Source organism: Planococcus citri, chromosome 1 (genome assembly GCF_950023065.1).
Source record: "Planococcus citri chromosome 1, ihPlaCitr1.1, whole genome shotgun sequence".
Taxonomy (NCBI): Eukaryota; Metazoa; Arthropoda; class Insecta; order Hemiptera; family Pseudococcidae; genus Planococcus; species Planococcus citri.
The window spans coordinates 18,258,494-18,278,083 of record NC_088677.1 but is presented as its reverse complement, the minus strand read 5'-3'; the positions used below and the strand labels follow the sequence as shown (position 1 = coordinate 18,278,083).

Here is a 19,590-nt window from a genome sequence, read left to right as displayed (position 1 = left end):
CTTTTAAAGAATCATTCGCGAACGAATTGAAAAATTTTTGAGTTTTGGTAAATTATTTGCGAACGAATTGATTCGGTTATGTGACTCGTTCACGAACGAATCGATTCATTTACTTGTTTTTATTTTTTGGTGAATCATTCACAATTGAATTGAAGTTCATAAATTCATAAGAATTCAATTCACGAATTGATTCATAAATTGCTTCTTGTCTCTTGAAAAATTAATCAATTCGTTCATGAATGATTCCCTTAAATGAACCACTTGTTAATAATTCGAAAGCTGCAAACTTTTGGACCTCGACCGTGGTGATTGTATTCCCTTGTAGTAGGAAATTAGGAATGATGGTGGTCTAGTGAGATTTCAATTTTCATCGAAATCGGTTCAGCCGTTTCAATCTCACAAGTCACAAAGCAATCTTCCTTTCCTTCACTACAGAAAAAATATCCACAAAATAATAAAATGACCAAAACAATTCAATATTTATTTATAAAAAACGAAAATTAACAAATTAAAAGATGAATAAAAATTTTAAAAATAAGTAACCATTGAACATTGCGTAAGATTGTACATGAAAAAAAAACCGTATCGTTGACCAAGAAAAAAAAATATTATAAATACGTACATATCCGTAATTTCCAGGTGTATTGTGAAATCGAACGCAATGCGTAATAGAATAATATTTCAACGAAGATTCGTTTTCGATGAAAATACAACTTAAAAAAGTACTACGCAAATGTAAAAAAAATATTACCCTCTTGATTATATAATTTTTAAGAACACACAAAACGAATAGGATTAAGTATTTGATATGAATTTCTTCGCTTGTAAAAAATCATATTACAAGAGTAAGAAATAATTTGACGTGTGAACAGGTTGACAATCAAAATGATATCGGTTTGCCTTTAGTTTTATCAGTAACATAGGCGGTAAATTTTCTCAAAAATCGAGGATATTCGCGTTTATAAACCATACGTAACCCTGAAGAAGGAACCCATCCACCAGGATTCACTGAAAAAAGATAACAAAAAAAACATAGGTAACCAAAATGTTTTAAGCGTATGGTACTTTATTATTTTGGAACTTATTAAAAAAAAAAAAAAAAAAAACTAAACAAAAATATCACTCACCAACAGAACAGTACGTAATTTTACAAGCTATTTCGTTTCTATTCAGTTGCGAAACGTCTTTGGATGGATTTAAGATAATGGTCTGGCACATTAAACATACCGTCATAAAAATTCGGACGAATTTGCCAGAATTGGGCTAGAAAAAAAAACAAAGAAATATATAAATTTTAGAGAAAAATAACATACGTTATTATAACGATATCAATAACGTATTCGTGAAACTTACAGGATGAGATTTAACATCTGTGGAATGATTAACGACTACCCAAGAATCATATACGGATTGATCATCTTGTTCGTCTTTTGGTACTTGACGCATATGTGACCAAAACACAGCGTCTCTTTGAGTTGTGGGCCAGACTCGTTTATGTATTTGATGAAAAATAAGCGTATCATCCGATAACATTTCTAATACTTCCATGCCGTTCGCTTCCAAAGTAGCTAAAAAAGCAATACAATCACATATAACCGACCATGTTTCTCGAACAGTTCATTTCTATTATAAGAACTTGATCAAAAATGATACGTACTTTCCCATTCGTAACGAAATTCTGGTTTGAAAAAATAATTACAAATTTCATAAGCGGTAAATCCGTTGACAAAATGACATGCTTTCAGAGGATCGATAACTAGACCGTTGACTTCTTCTTCTCTTCGGTACATTTTCATTTCTCCTTCTTCGGCGAATAACTGCCAAGCATCGCGACCGATACCCATTCGGGCATATTGAACTTGTTGCGTGGTAATTTTATCAATCTGTAAATAAATTCAAGTGTTTTTTCTTTAGTAATGTTGAATAATTTAGTTCGACGAGAATTTTATTTCTAATTTTAACGAACTCGGGGTATTTATATCCCATTTCAAATATTTCACAACGTTTCCTCCTTTTTTTCATTTTTATTTTTATTCGAATCTTATCCGATACCATCGAATAAATAAAATAATGATTGATGTGTCTAAAAAAAACTACGTTGATTTTCGTCAAATATCTTCGAATATCTACTAAAATAATTTTCAACAAAAATGCCAGCCTACACATATTTCGAAATCTACGTTTAAAATAACGCATATTTTTCCACTTCGCACTTTTCCAGCAATTTCACCTCCCCAACTTGAATAATGTAGAAGGAAATTGTTCCATTCAATTCTTTCTGTTTTTAAAAATGTACGAAATTTTCCAATAAAATGCCTTACGTCATTGATGATTCACAGCAAAGTGTATTCCCAGGTAAGATAGACGAAATGGCACTGTTCCCAGATTTGGAAAATTATGATGGATTAGTGTTGGGAATCTCCAAAAAAAATTCAAAAACTTCGAAAAAAATCCCAAAATTGTGCTAAAAAAGTCATCTAAAATTCGTTCCAGATCATGGATTGGTTCAAAATCGGATTATGGTACCAAAATCAAGAGGTAATTTACGCGATTATAGAAAAATCAGGTCAATGTCTCATGAAAAAGAATGAAAAAAATGATTCTAAAAATAGCCGAAGGATAAATTACCTATACAATTTATTTATTTATTTCTCAATGGAAATTTCAAACCATAAAAAAATTGACTAACATGATTCAAATTTGGCTAGACAAGGACTCAGGGAGAGGGAAAAAAATGTTGACCAAAATTGAACATTTTTTTCGGGTCAGAATTTTTTTATTTTTAAAGAGAACTAGAAAAAATGAATAGAAAATAAAATCGAAATTTTTTCGGGTCAGATTTTTTTCATTTTTAAAGGGAACTAGAAAAAATGAATAGAAAAGGAAATCGAGAGAAAAATTATAAAATTACGAAGATTGATTTTAGAAATGGAAAAAGCAGCACTTTTTAGACAAATTTGGACAAATGTTAGGACTTTTCGACAATTTTGGCAAAAGCTGCACTTTCAGACTATTTCGGCTAACAACAAGATTTTATTGACCACTTTGGCATAAAATAGAAATTTTTTGGATAACTTGTCAAAAAATGGTCTTTGTCCAAAAGGAAGGACTTGCTGACAATTTTGACAAAAAAGCAGGAGTTTTGAAAATTTCGGCTAAAAACAAAAGTTTTTTTTACAATAATTTATTGATTTTGGCAATAAACAGGTTTTTTGGATAATTTTGGCAACAGCCAGAATTTTTACCAATTTTGGCAGCAGGATGTTTTGAACCTTTTCGCAAAAAGCAGGAGTTTTTTTTTGGGTAATTTTTACAGGAGTTCTTTATAATTATGACAAAAAAGAAACTTCTTTACAATTTTGGCAACAGGATTTTTTGAACATTTTGACAAAAAGCATGACTTAGAGTTTTTTTTTGGAAATTTTTATAAAAGGAGCTTTTTATAATTATAATTTTGACAAAAAAAGAACTTTGGCTACAAACAAAGTTTTGTGGTCATTTCTGCAAAAAATATTACGACTTTTCGGATAACGTCAAAAAAAAGGTACTTTTTGACAATTTTGACAAAAAAACAGAACTTTTTCGTAACTTTGAAAAAAGTTGAGATTTTTCAATAATTTTTTTTTAAAAAGAACATAACAAGGACTTCTTAGAATAATTTTGGCAAAAGCAAGAATTTTTTCCAATTTTGGCAACAGAATTTTTTGGACATTTTTGACAAAAAGCGTGACTGAGTTTCTTTTGCCAATTTTTATAAAAGTTAGGAGCTTTTTATAATTTTGACAAAAAAAAACTTTGGCTGCTAACAAAGTTTTGTGGTAATTTCTGCAAATTTTTTTTTTAAAAAAAAGGTATTTTTCGACAATTTTGAAAAAAGTTGAGATTTTTCAATAATTTTTTTTATTAAGAAACTTCCGTACAATTATGGCAAAAATGAGACTTTTTTGACCATTATTCTAGCGATGAGATTTATTTGAACAGTTTGGCAAAAAAACAGGCGCTTTTTATGCAATTTTTACAAAAACGTAAGATTTTTTGATAATTTTGACAAACAACATGAGTTTTTGATCATTTTTACAAAAAATATTAGAGGACTTTTTTGATAACGCAAAAAAAAATGTTTTTTTCGACAATTTTGACAAAAAAACAGGACTTTTTGGCAAATTTGAAAAAAGTTGGGATTTTTAATAATTTTTTTTTTAAAATAAACTTCTGCACAATTTTGGCAAAAATTCGACTTTTTTGACAATTTTATTCTGGCAATGAGATTTTTTTATCAGTTTGACAAAAAAACAGGTGCTTTTTATGCAATTTTTACAAGACAGAAAGATTTTTTGATAATTTTGGCAAAAATGGGAATTCTTGAAATTTTGACAAACAACACGGTTTTTTGATCATTTTTACAAAAAATATTAGGTATTACCTTTTTTGATAACGTCAGAAGAAAATGTTTTTCTTCGACTATTATGGCCAAAAACAGTGCTTTTTTGACAATTTCGACAAAAGTTGGAATTTTTTTGAAATTTTGACAAATATGGGACTTTTTTGATAATTTTGGCAAAAACATGAATTTTCGGCAAGTTCAAATAACGTAACAATAATCAGAAAGTGCAGAATTATTTTTTGAAATTCCTTTTTGAATTTTGGTAAAATTTGTTGAACACATGAGTGTATACTTATGGTACTTTTTGGATTTGATAAACGATTTTGTTGAAATTTTTGAAAATTGAATTTGAAATTTGAAATTTGTATTTTTTGCAATTAATTACTAATTTTGAGTAACAATTTTTGGGTAATTTGCTCATTCTTGGTGAATTTTTTTGTAAATCTGACTTGCGATATTTTCATTTTGAAGGATTTTTTTCACCAAGCATTGTGGAAAAGTGTTGAAATTGAAAAGAATGTGAGAATTGTAACTGAATTGCTTTGACTTCAATTTGAATTTTTTGACGCTCAACAATTTTTGTTCCATACATTTTTTGCATATTTCGCATAATATTGCAAAAAAAACACCTGTATTTTTAATTTTTTTTTTTTTTTTTAAATAAGAGCCTTTTACCGCCACCACTATGATGAAAAATTTTGAAAAAAATCCTGTTGCAAGGCCCAGGCTTCCCAAACACATTTAACGTGGTATCAGAATTTTCTCCCCACTAATCGTGGATATACATAGAATTTTTCTCGATTCTAATTTTCCAAATCTGGGAACAGGGCCTGAGGGCCATTTCGCCTATCCTACCTGGGAATACCTTTTTCGAACTTTTTTTCAGTGTAATCGAATTTCCTCGAGAATTATCGATAATAGAGGCTCAAAAAAATAGCCAAATGAACAGAATTAGAAAATGGTATTTAGATACCATGAAGATGAACTTGACTCCCTCCATCCACTTCAGGGTGACAAAATAAATACTGCAATCGTAAATACACAAATTAAATCTATTCACCTCGGCCGAAAGACGATGTTCCAAACGGTTGATCTGGACCAAGGTATCATTCTCATTTTCATCCGGTTTCGTTGACATTTTGTTATCACTAGATTCTAAACTCGGTTCGACAGCGTCATAAAATTCATCTTCGTGAGCAGCTCGAATCTGTGGAACACGTTTCTGCCGTTATAAGTACGTCTTAGATTTGATAACGAATAAGTATCAAGCGAAAATTTACATCTAACATTACGAAATAAGTAACAAGGAAATAAGATATTAGTTACGAGATAATACCGGCGACAATAACCAGTAAACTACATGTCGGTGTTTACAAACTTGAGATATACAATGTTTACCATTCGGTACTATGCAAAGATCGGCGTCAATTGAATGTATCTATTACGTACAATATTTCGCCGATTTTACAGATAGTACTTCAACTCACACCACATATATACCTATCTATACCATGAACGAGAATGTAGTTTGCAAGTCGCAGCAGCAGCAACAGCAACAAGGCAATGGTCAAGGTACATTGATAATTAAAACAGTACACGTTCGCGAAAAATATTCTGTACATTTGTACTACGAACACCAATAAATAATAATATTATCGAAGTAAACCAACCTCACTTTCGGCGACCGGAGCTGGATTTTTACTAGTAACGTGATTCCTGTGCATTTCCTCCATCTGTTGTCGTTTTTCGGTTTCTTGTTCAATGCATTTAACGAACGAATCTTCTTGCAAACTAATCAGGTTGATGCAATTGTGTAGTACTTCGCTAATATTGTGAACCGTAGCTTTACATGTCATCACATCTACTTTGAAATCGACTAATTCTTTGTCTTTACCATCTGTAACACGCGTTTACAAAAATTACTAACACGATTTATCTTGGTATTTTTCTTTCTCTATGCGCTCGTCATATAATGATTCATCTACCTACGAACGCGATAAGATAAAAAGCCAGATGACGCGACTAAACTTACCATTTGAAGGAACGAATCGTTTCTCGAAATGTTGCTGCAAGTTATCAACTTGCCTGCACAACGAATCTTTAAGCGTATCTATTTCGGTTAATTTGGATTTCAATTCTAAACAAAAAAGTACCATAAAATTATAGATAAATAAATTTCGACGACTAGAATAAATATTTACGTTAATTTTTATATTTTTACCAGACGACTTTTGAAACGTTAAAGACGAATTTGAGGAACCGGTGGAAAGCGTATTCGACTGTAATGACGCAGTACTTCCATGTCTTATCAAATTATTCTCGCTGTTGTATCCGGAATCAGCTCTTTGCTAAAAAAAAAATGAAAAAAAACATCGTAAATAAAATAGGTATTCGATTCATTCGTTGCAAAATATAAATAACGAAACGAACAGAGACGATAGCCTTCGTTAATGGCACAAATTACGAATATTAATAAAGATGTTCGTCTTCGCTGATTTTTCCCCTACACTTAAAGACAAGAAGATTCGAAAACAAACACTCGAAATCGACGATGAAAAACAAGCAAATCGTAACTGAATCTCGAACCATTTAGATAGGTAATATTTGTAGCAAAAATTAATTCTTATCGAATTGAACATTCAACAGATACCTTATCTATACAAAAATACCTATCGAATGCTTCTCGAGTCGAACCACCTTGCGTAAAAAAGCACCCAACAATCTATCGAAGAATAATGAAAAACGACCCAGCAACAAACAAAGTTCATCACGATAGAATATAGATTACAATCGTATCGCGAAATGAAATTAATGTGGCAATGGCACTCTAGCATCAACCTCTTAAAAAAATTACTTACCGAAGGAGTAAAAAATTACATGGTAAATAATCAATATATAGGTAGAGGGTACGATTAGTCTCAAAAGTATCATTATATTATTCTCGGATACTTAATTACAAAACGAAATCAATTTTTATTATTTCATTACGTACTGTACGATACACGAAATCGAAATCGGCAAATAGGTACCTAGCTAATTCATTTTTAAAACCGTACGATACGATAGACATGCACGAAGAATTATTTTTTACGTACTATTTGTAGTACCTACCTAGTACCTATACATACGTCTACTTCAAAGTTCAAAGCTTCAATATACCGTATACCTATTACGTAAGCGATAATGAAAGTTCTCTCTCCTTTTATCGAGTACATAGTGCGTGGCTGGCGTCTGACAAAAGGGTTCGTTAGGGTTTTCCACTTTCACTTTGTCTCTCCCTCTCTGTCAATGTTTAAACGACTCGAAGGGGATTCGGAACTTTCGCAAATACTATTAAAATTTCTAATTCTTTGTTATGTATTATTAGGATAGGTTACGTTAAAATCGACTTATGGTTCGAGGAAAAACCATCCTTTTACCCCTTATTTTATTGCCCATTTGAAACGTTTCGACAATATGCGTTCGCGTTTAAACTTTATGAATCACTTAAACTCTCGTTTTATATTCCGATGGTTATGTCTACGAAATTAATTCGAAAATATGTGTATTACGTAACAGCGCAGTGTGCGAATTCCGAGCACGTTTTCAACTGCATGTCGATTCGCGGCGATTTGATGAAAATGAAAAAAATAGCTGGAAATGAATAGGTTATACTTGGTGCGAAATGTGATAGAAATCATCTTGAAATTAAAACTTCAATGCAAGACTATAAGCCGGGCTTTTGTAGTAATATTTTATTTTGATAAACTGAATAATTACTGACCAATATTAATTACCCCTGTCTTCTCTGAAGTATTTGAAAAAATATTCCACAAAAGATTAGCAGCCTTCTTTGAAAAACATGACTAACTCCAGCCATCACAGTTCAACTTTCGGAAAAATATGAATACCTTTTCTGCAATCTATAAATTTGTTCATGAGGTATTGAATGGTCTCCAACAAAACAGAATCCTATTTAGCAATTCTTTGTGACTTGTACAAGACTTTTGATAGGGTTGACCACAAAATTCTGCTGAAAAAATGGGGGAGATATGGTGTTAGAGGAATACTATATACTATCAGATTGGGTCAAAAGGTACTTGTCTGATAGAGTGCAAATTGTAAAAATCAACAATAGAACATTTTCCATTGTGGAACCTATTAAGCAAGGAGTACTTCAAGGATCTATCTTAGAACCACTGTTCTTCGCTATTTATATCAATGATTTATTGCCTTATTTTGGATACAGTCTAATAGAATTTGCTAATGATACAACATACACAACAGCTCTTCTAGAAATCAACAAAGGTGTCGACAGTGATCATATTCACATCAGCATATAAGTCAATAGCTTGGTTTTTGGGCCAACAAAATGATACTAAATTTAAATAAAACACATTTCTTGGGATTTGGGTAGGTAACTTCCTCTATAACTGGAAGTTACATTACAGGATAATTGAATCAACTAAATTTTTGGGAGTTGTGGAGTTATAATAGACTCTGCAGAGCTACCTATAGGTCTGAAATGACCCCAAAACCTGAACCGATTCAAATCGTATTCCAAAACCGAAATCTTTTTTTTTCTTGATCCCAAAATCCCAGAACTGATACAATTTTGAACCTAAAACAATCCTGGAACTTAAACAAAATTGTTACGGTTTTGGGATTTTCAATTTTTGATTCCCCCCCCCCCCATTTGATTTTCATAAATTGTCATTTTGCATCATTTATCATCATTCGTTCAGATTACACAGTAGAATTGTGATAACTCAAAGCTGAAGGGAGAAATAGTTGACTTCAAGTTATCGCAGTTCGAGTTATAGAGGTTCATTTTTGGTATATTTCAAGTTAGCAAAGTTTGAATTACTCAGATGAATGTTTTTTACCAGAATGAAGTGAAAACATGTATTTGTATTACAGTAGACTCCCAATTATCCGACTTTCGGGTTATCCGGTACGAATTTATCCGACTTACTTTTCGCATTATCCGACCCACCAAGGTCGGATAATCCAAAAAACACCTAATTTTTGATTTTGGAGTGTAAATAATAATGCAGTATGCAACATTTTGTATTCTAATGGTGTTATTTTCCTTGAAATCGATCCAACTTATCTCAAAAAATTATAATTCGAGTCAGTATTTCATTGTCTTTTATGTACAAAAGTACATTATTTTTGTTTATTTGTTATTTTTTCGATTCTTTGTTCCTGTTTTGAGCCAAAACTTGGTTTTCTGAATGAAAGATTGTCGTCTCAAGCTTATGCACTTCATTTCTACGCTTAAAACATCCATGTTGGATTATCCGACTTTTTTGTTATCCGACTCACCTTACACCCCCGATTAGGTCGGATAATCGGGAGTCTACTGTATACGTTTATGTAGAGTAAAAGCTCGTTATAATGCTCTTCAAGGAACCTGAAAAAAGAGCTAGCATTATAAGCCAAAACTCGTTATAAGCAAAAGTCTTGTTTCAACACTGATGAGCATATAATGCCGCAAATTCTTGTTTTAAAGCAATAAGAGCATAATAAAAGAAGTTGAAACGTGAACTTTATTTTGAATTAATTGAACAACTGTTCCATTTGGAAATAAAAAAATCGGAAATTTTGTTTTGATTTTGAGGTCTGCTATAATAATATAAATAAATATGTGAGTTATGCAAAACTGTTTTCTGTGGTCAAAATTTTAAAGCCTTGCTTTTTTGTTCCAAATTTTCCAAAAAGTAATCAGTTGATTACCAAAATTTTGAAAAATTTAAAATTTTACTTTATTGTAATCAAGCTTCTACTAATGTTTGATAAGGTTATCAAAAATCTTACTTTTTTTGGCCAAAATCAAAAATAATTTTACTTGTTTGTATGAATTGAAACTGTTAATTTTTTGGCAAAATTACACCATAAAAGTTTTTACTTTTTCAAAAATCAAAACTACAAAAATTGCAAAAAAAAGTTTTGTTGCACCCAAAATTTTTAGAAAGTGAGAATTTTTTACATGAAAGTAAGATTTTTGTCTCAAAAATTGGTTTTTTGTAGTCAAAATTATGAAAAAATGTGATTTTTCCTGAATTTTAAAGCGTTAAAACAAGATTTATAATTGCTCGTGAGCGTTATATTGCGATTAATTTTACATTGGTTTAAATGGGGTTGTCTAGGGACCAGAGCAAATCAGCGTTATAATGAAATCAACGTTATAACCAAAAGTGTTATACGAGGTCTGGCAATTAAGTTCTGGGAAGTGCTTCTGAGAGGTAGAGATACAACACTGGTGTGCTCGCAAACACATTGTTGTGTAGATTAGACCTTCCTCTAATACTGTTATAAGTTACAAGTTGATCGGGTGAATTTTGCGGGATCTATAGCTGTTTAAAGTGAACAACTTTCAAGGTCGCGTCGCAAAACTTTAAGGGGTGACTTGAGGAGGATGATTGAGTCAGGGAGATCAGATTTTGAGTTGGGAGAGAGGTAAATGTCTTGAAAGGTCAAACGAGATGTTAAAAAAAATTAAGGAAATGTTTGAGGAAGATCAGGTGATCAAAACCTCACAAAAAGTAGGCTATGAGATTCTTGTTGCCAAGATGCTGTGAGGAAATGTCCTCTGAGGTGAGTAAAAAAAAAATTTCAAAGGAGATTGACCTTGTAAGTCGTTATTGTGGTCTTCCTTCAACTCAAAGCACCGTATTTTTATTTTTTACTCAATGCTCCCATTTAGAAACCTGTTTTGTGTCCCTCAGAGGTGAATTTTTCAAAATTTGAGTGGATTTTTTTGAGTCCTCCTCAAAAATGCAATAGGTGTTGATTCTCAGGTAAAAACCAACTGAGAATGAAGTAGAGGTCCCTAGGAATCAAATCTGGGGTGTAGAAATAGTGAGGAGACCCTAAAATGTCATGAGGAGGTGACCATTCCTCCAAGAAGTAATTTGCAACCCTCCTTTTCACGTCCTACCAAAAGTTACATTAGAAAAATACGCACAGAAAAAAAACGGAACAACCTAAGGCATTGAAACTTTGAACATTACTAAAGGAAGGTCCAATCTACTGGACAAGGTGTTCGCGAACACTCCAGTGTCGCATCTTCTACCTCTCAGAATGGCTTCCAGAACTTAGTTGCCAGACCTCGTATTATAACTTATAACAAGCTTTCACTGTGAGTTATGGAGCAAAATGTTGGCACCATTAAACTAACAGAGGCTTTTTCTATATTTTTCAACAAATTTTACTTCGAGTAATCAGAGGTTTCAGACTTTTTATTTCAAGATAAAGAACTAAAGAAGTGAATTTTACATTTAGTCTTATAGGGAGCTGAAGGGATACAGACTTTGCAGTTTGCTTCAAGTTACCTATGTTTTTGAGTTATCGGAGTTAGAGTTATCGCAATTCCACAGTAATAGAAATTATTTGAAGAATTGAGCAAAATATGCTTTTAAAACATCAAACTAATTACACCATCGGATTCCTCATGTTAAAACCTCCCATTTTCAATCAAAATGAATTTTAAGCGTTAAAATGAGGCAAAGTCTGTAACCATAACCATAACTGAAAATATTGATTTAAATTTTTTTAACCATAACCAAAACCAATTCATTTTTTTTGTTTTGGTTACAGAATTAACCGTTATTACTTCTAGTAAAAATCGCATTTTTTTGTGTAAAAAAATATGACATTTACTATGATTTTTGAGGAAAAAAGGCTCAATTTGTCTAAAATTTCCTTCAAACTCAAAAAATTCATATTTTTTGGCTGTAAAAATCTGTTTTTTTTTTTTTTTTTTGGGTTTTTTGGCAGCAGACATACTTTTTTGACAATAATGATTAAAGTGCAAATAATTTTCAAGAAATGAAAAAAAAACCATAACCTTTATTTTCAACTGTAACCTTAATTTTTCTTGGTCATAACCATAACCCTTAACCATAACCATCATCAATAATTTTGAAAAAAAAATGACCAATAATTTTTTTCATTTTGGTTTCCATCCTGTTTTTTAGACCCCTTGCGGGATCCGTTAGTCGATTTGGGCTTGAAATAGGTTGAAATGAAAATCCCATAACTGGTTTGTCCCAGAACCAAAACAATTTTTTCAATCCCAAAACTGAAATAAAAATTTAGAAGAACAAAACAAAACTAAAACAAATCCAAACCAGAAATGAATCAATTTTGATCCCGAAACTGAAACCCAATCCCAAAATTGTTTCAGACCCACAGTTCTGTCTCTGACTTGAAATGGAATAATCAAGTGGACCATTTAATCAAAAAACTCTCCACCTATACCTACTTAATAAGACAACTCTGTGAAATTACACACTCACAAACTCACATACTTTTATTTGAGGAGTTCATTGCAAAAATAGCCCTAGTCACATCGCCACTTAGACCCTGACCCTATGCACTCCATTGCACCTATTGCCAACTGAGGAGATCATGTTGTGATGATGAAATGGCCGTCAAGTTGGTCTACCCTGAGTAGCCCGGAGAGGAATTGCGTTAGAGAGTTCACATTCATGATACTGGGTACGCTCAAGGGAGAGCTTGGGAGTTGCACAGGTTCTAAGAGGTCATGTGACAAGGGCTATTTTTGCAATGAGCTCCTCATTTTATTCTAACCTGCACTATAGAATAGCACTTTGTGTTGGTAAATGCAGTCCAGGGCTTGCAAACCAAAACCAAAACCCCTAAAAACCGATTAAAATTGCTCAAACCCGAAACCAGGAGTGTTATTTTCCCACAACTAAAACCAAAACCAGGAGCGTTTATTTCTCAAATTCAAAACCAAAACTGAGAGCGTAAACAATTGAAAACTGAATTGGTTTAGGTTTTGGAATTTTTCAAGTAATTAGCCTAATTAATACAAAATTTTTGGTAAAAAATGAAGTAAAAACTGATGCTAAAGGTGAAAAGGCCAGAAAACTAAGAAAGTTGACAAATTTGGCACTGCTAAAGTGCCGCTTTCTAGTCACATACACAAAGTATTTGAAAAAGTGGCCACTTTCTTGGCCTTCTTCCCTCTAGAAAATTGAGAAAAAAATAAAAACCCGAAAACAAAACTGAAATCGAAACCGATTCCTTTGAAATCAAAACCTATAAGCAAAACTGGAACGAGAGAGATAATATTTTAAAAAACCAAAACCAAAACCTTTACTTTTTCAAAAAACATAAAACTGAAACCAAAACCAAGAGTGATATCTATCCGGTTTTCAAGCCTTGATGCAGTCTACTCCTATGTGTACTAAAAAGAGTTCTAAGAATAATGTTTCTAAGACATCCAAGAAAATCGGAATCCTGTAAATCAGTCTTTATTGAAAATGACATACTACCAGCTCCATGATGAGTACATCATTACTTCAACTGAGTATTATGATAAAGAATGGACTAATAAATAAATCTCAAGGTAGGTACCTTACCTTACCTTCTCACACATATGAAACGCGATTTAGAAATTTTGCAACAAGTGAAAATTTAATGCAAAATAATGTTGATTTCATGGCCTCAAAAATTTTATTTGTACTTTTCATTCATTTTTTTTTCTTCTCCGCCTGTACCATGCTTAATGTTATATTTTGTATCTATTAATAGATACTTTTTTTTCATGTTCATAATTATTATTGTTGCATTGACATTGTAAATACAGTGAAAGCTGTCAACAGTGTCAACTGCAATAAATAAATTTGAATTTGAAAAATTGAAGGCTTAACAGAGTCTATATGAAACAATATCGCATGAACGCCTTTCAAAAAAATTCCAGTAGAAATGAGAATAACGTTTCAATTTAATTTAAGTGTCGATAAATCACAAAAATACGAGGGAAAAAATTGAAAATCACAAACAAAATTTTCATAATAAATACTTAAAATGAAAACAAGACCAAAGCTCTAGTTAGATTTCAAGGAAGGTTACATTTAATTCAACAGTAACAAAATAACGCTGCAATAAGTTTCCATAATAATAAGCAACGTAATTTGGAGGGGGGAGGGGAAGGTCACAAAAAAACATATTTATGGTAATTTCTGGCTTTAAAAATTCTATGCTATGCTTCCCCAATCTCACTGCCTTCTAGAACTTGAAAATTCTGAAGCAGACAAATTTCTAAAAAAAATCAAAATTTAGACAACACTGAAAAAGAAATAAAATCTTAAAAACACCCCCCCCCCCACCAGCTCCGTAATATTCTTTGACAAATGTAGGCTGATGATGGTGAATTTTTGCTATTTTGAAAAATGAAACATGAAACATTGAACAGAATTTAAGAAGTGATTAGATGAGCAGCAGATCAAGTTGAATGAATTAGAAGATTGTAAAATGAAATATGTAGTAATAAGATGAACTACAAAAGGCACTTTCATACCTACATACAAAACATACGAGAAGTACGAGTTCGATGTACGATAAGCTCTATCAAACTTATAAATATGTACTTATCCGATCAAATAATTTCTAATCGAAATAAGATCTTAACTAAATTTCTAATCGAAATAAATTCAAGAGTAAATTGATCACTATGAAAATTCAATTTCCAAAAATACCAGAATAAAGCACAAAGTTTTCAAATATGTACATTAACACGAACACTTGGAAAAACATAGCAATTCATACCTTTTAACGTCATTTCAATTTCGCTAGCATTAAATTATTCACGATATCAAGTATCTAACATTTCTAATATAAACAATAGGCTACGTACGAATATCATTCACTGAAATTTAAAATTTGAAGGAAAAAAAACACGAACATACTACAAAAAAGAAGACATCAACTGTACAGAAAAAAAAACAGCAGACGACGAGGATTCGTTAGTTCGTAACAACAACACACACACATTCGACCAGTACAACGATGATCTTTATTAGTCATCAATTAAGCTAGTTAACGAGTGTCTCTAAAAATGACGTGGGAGAGAAAAGGTCTGAGAAATAAGTTATAACAGGATTAATAATAATTATAGAAGGAATATAGGGGCAACTAACTAGTTTCTACTGGAAGTTTTCAAGTCAATACAAAAGTAATAATTTAGTACATAGGATAATAATCTGATTAAAAAGAAGTATAGATAGATACAGAGAAAATGAAACGAACCTTTGAAGCAGTCAAAGCCTGTAACCACTGTTCTTTTTCTTCGGGCGTATCAGCACGTAAATACCAAGCGCAATCATTTACTGCTACGTCAAATCTGCACGGATCGAATTCATGAGCCTGTAAAAATGTTTCAAATTTCAAACACTCGTTCAACACACACCATACGGTGTAATAATTAACGAAATGGTTAGTAGTACTAGAGTACTAAGTACATGTGCACCATCGTGTTAGCCCAAAAACACATTCCCCAATACCCGAAATAAATACGACCGAACGTTTTCTCATTCAACGTCGATCTATGTACAATATAATTAATAACGAAACCAACCAAAACATAAGAGTATCGTTTAGCTAACCAAATCACCGGTTTGCACACAATAATAGTTACCTTTATATAAGCTTTTAATAAGCTAATAGCACCCCTACATCCACATTCCGCTTCGTTTTGAGTTTTATAGTAAGATAGGGCTCCGTTCTTCAAAACAATCCACCTTTTTTGCCAGCCGTGAATATAATTAGTCCATTTATTCAAGTAACCTTGCAATTCTGGGTACTTAATTTTCATATCGATATCTTCTTCTTCGTCGCTCACCGTACTCGCCATATTTTCCGCCATTATTCTACACACCAGTTTAATAATATATATACGTTAAATACTCAACTGTAATAAAGATATAAAGGAAAAAGCATTAGCCATAGAGAAAAAACCGCAACATGAAGGCTAAAAAGCATACAAGCCAATGCTGATTGCTGATACTTTTCAAATTCCACAACTATGATAAAATTGATAAGGTGAAATATATTACCTTACTCGGCTCGGCGATTAAAGTGGAATTTAACAGATGAAACAATATTGAACGCACGAAGATTATTTACAAACACGATTTTAAGAATTCATTTAAATTACAGACATTTTTTTAAATGAAATTTCGAAGTAAACGCAGAGATTATTTCACTTCAACCTGACGTAACACACGTTGATATTTTGTAGAAATGGAGAAAAATACGGGAATATTGTTGAATATCGACGTGATATCATTCAAAACAATGAGTCATAGATAAAATTAACATATTTTTTAATGTTTTCAATTTTCATCATAAGATTTCACTTTCAATTACCACAATAAATCAGCATTTTTTTTTCAAATTCCCATCGCTAGGGACACATAATTAGCAAACGAAAAATTGCGAAAATTCAAGACAAAACAACAGAGAACGAAAATCGGAAAATTGATGCAGATAACTGAGATAACATGGAAAAAGGGCGTAACGCACATTGAATGATGGAGCGGTTTTTTTGTGGACTTGATTTTTTTCTAGTCATGTTATCACAAACGAAGGTAAAAATACCTACTGCTCGAAGAATGGAACTTTCCTGTTTAGTTTTTAAATTCTTGAAATTCTCGAACGAAGGCAAAAGCTTTGAAAGATATGTAATTCGAAAAGTAGAATAACATCAATCTTAATGAAAGGATTCAATTTTTCTGATCTAAACATTTTTCAAATTGGAGAGTAACTTCAATTTTTATTTAGAGATTTTAAATGTGAACAGGGATTGTATTCGAATTTTTCTCAAATACGGTAACTTAAGTACATATACCCAAAAAAAATCATCAAGATTCAAAAAAAAATCCGTTTTAAAAAAACCAGCAAAAGCTGAAAACAGATAATTATCAACACGTCGAGTCGTCGACAATAAACTGGAATAAAAATGCAAAAAAAGAGCTTGAAAAAAATATTGGATTCTGGAAACATAATCGAAAAAACGTTCCAAACTAATAAAAAAAATTGTAAAATTGAAAGAAGGGGGAAGTCGTCCACTGAAATAGAGATGAACTACATTATTAATCTTATCCGAAATCATTTCAAAAAATTTAACAAAAAAATAGGTACCAATTGTAAAATTGCAGAAATTCGACACGAGCGAGCAATTGATGAAAAAAAATATTCGAGTGTTGAGAAAGAATGAAAAATAATTAATGTGAAAAATTCCGTAAATAAAAAGAATCATTTTAGAACAGAAAAGTTATCAAAATCAAAGGTAAGGAACGGGTGAGGGGAGCTTGTAATCCAAATTTGAGAAAATCAGGATTTGTGAAAATCATTTTAAAAATTCGAATACGAAAAAATGCACCGTGTTTCTGAGAGGAAAACACTTCAAAAAACTTCAAAAAAATTGGCAAAAATTTGGCACACGTTCAAAAAAAAATGAAAAGAAAAGAAATTCTGTTGAGTTGAAAAAAATTACGAGGATCTTCGAAAAAAGTAGAAAATAAAATACGAAATAAAAACATCTAGTCTTGAAATCCCCCCCCCCCCGAAAAATTAATAATAAAAAAAACACTGTAAAAAGGAGATTTTCACAAAAATGTAGCAGAAAAAATTACAATTATTGGGCGCGAAATTAGGATAAAATTTCATAAAAATCACGAAAATTCAACAAAAAAGTTTTCGTCAAAATTAAGAACAAAAATTTATCCAGAAAAACAAATCGATAAAATTCAAAATAAAATTATGGAAGGGATGAAAATGTTGGGAGAACTCTCGAATATTCAGGTGAACTCGCGAGAATAAAAACTAAAAGTGCGAATTTAGAAAAAAATCAAAAACATTTCGAGAAAAATCATCGAAAAATTCCAAGCAAAACTCAAGACGATTCGAAAGAAAAAAATGATTCGAACATGAAAAAAAAATTGTTCGAAGAGAGAGGAAATCCCGAGGATCTTCCTCATAACTGCGAAGGAAAGAGAAAGGAGAGAAGGATCAACGAATGAAAGATATCAAGATTTCGAAAAAAAAAATCCACCACAAGAGATGAAAATGAAAAAGCAAACTCATCAAATCTTGAAGAAGCTCTCCTCCCTCCCTAAAAAAAATAATCAAAATTTTAAGCAAATCATAACTTTTGGAAGAAGAAACATCACAATTCGGCCAATTCCACAAAAATGTTAACAAAAAATCATTAGTTTTTTTAAAGCACGAGGCTAAGCTAGAAGAAAAACTGCTAAAATGAAAAAAAATTCAGTCAAAATCATGGCAAAATAAACAAATTCTGTTCAAAATCAAATTTCAATTGTTTTGAAAATTTTCCTGTTAATTTTTTTTGACATCGTTGGGTAATTTTTGTGTGCGTGTGTGCGTGTGGAGGGGGGGGGGTCAAGTAGAGAGCTTTCTGAAAATTTGATTGAAAAAAGTGGTGATTTTTTTCTTGAAAAAAAAATTTCATTACTAAATCAGTACCATAATCGAATTCTGGAAATTTTCAATTATGACACTGACTTTCTGCAGATTTGACAAATCATCATTCAATTTTGAGAATTTCCGATTAATTCTTGGTATTTTCAATAATCTAAGAACTTCAGCAGTCTGTGCAAAATTCTACCCAAATGAGACATTTTCTCAAATTTTTGATAGTTTTGAGCGATTTTCACAATCAATTTTGAAAATTTTATCTCGTATTTTGTGAATATTCATTTCTACCGCTTTATTAAACGTCGAGATCGTCAGAATTTTTGCTTAATTGGCCTTCGACCATTATTATTTTATGTATGTATTTGTTGATAGATTAGTAATTTTATAACTAGGTATAACTAATCCACCTTAATTTTTTTATTTTTTTCAGGTGAGTACAAATTTCCTTCCATAAATAATAATAATAATATTGGGTGAATTTCGCGTATGAGAAAATAAGTAAGTAATTTCATAATCCTTACGAGAAAAGTTACGTAAGTCATTTCCACACCTGTGACCTTTTATTTTCGATAGCAAATAAAAAAAAACAAAATCTAGAAAATCGCGGAATTTTAAAATCAGCTGAAATAATTGTCCATCTGGTTTGAATTGAGGTGATTTGATTTTCTGAATACGAATTTGGAAACAGTATAGATGAAATTTTTGAGTTCACAAACGATTTTGATTTTTAATGAATTCTTAAGAAGCCAAACTTGGGTCAAAAATGAAAAAAAATCAAAATTTTACTAAATAGACCAAAAAAGCTGAAATTTGGCTTGTGCCCTGTTTTCGACCCTCCAAATCGATTGCAAACGGTTTTGAACCATTTTGAGTGGTAGTTCCTGAGAAAGAACCTTAGCAGATTTTCGAAAATTGAAATTTCCACAACATTCTACCCAATTGAGATATTGTTGAAATGAAATGAAATTAAT

The 19,590-nt window shown here is 31.6% G+C and overlaps 1 protein-coding gene across 2 annotated transcripts; it reads right to left on the bottom strand.

Moving 5' to 3' along the window:
- Nucleotides 1-460: 460 nt before the first annotated feature.
- cert (ceramide transfer protein) lies at nucleotides 461-16,589 on the bottom strand. Of its 2 annotated transcripts, none has more exons than XM_065370120.1 (11): nucleotides 16,234-16,589; nucleotides 15,816-16,088; nucleotides 15,428-15,544; nucleotides 6,606-6,732; nucleotides 6,417-6,521; nucleotides 6,055-6,281; nucleotides 5,445-5,591; nucleotides 1,658-1,883; nucleotides 1,354-1,568; nucleotides 1,128-1,263; nucleotides 461-1,008 (listed from the first exon to the last, which is right to left on the bottom strand). In XM_065370120.1, exons 2-11 carry the CDS (start codon nucleotides 16,041-16,043, stop codon nucleotides 881-883), a joined length of 1,656 nt encoding a protein of 551 aa, XP_065226192.1. In that variant the 5' UTR covers nucleotides 16,044-16,088; nucleotides 16,234-16,589; the 3' UTR covers nucleotides 461-880. The 2 variants fall into 2 exon arrangements, with proteins under 2 accessions (XP_065226192.1, XP_065226191.1); XM_065370119.1 differs by having other exon boundaries at nucleotides 15,816-16,047; nucleotides 16,234-16,588.
- Between the last annotated feature and the right edge of the window lie 3,001 nt (nucleotides 16,590-19,590).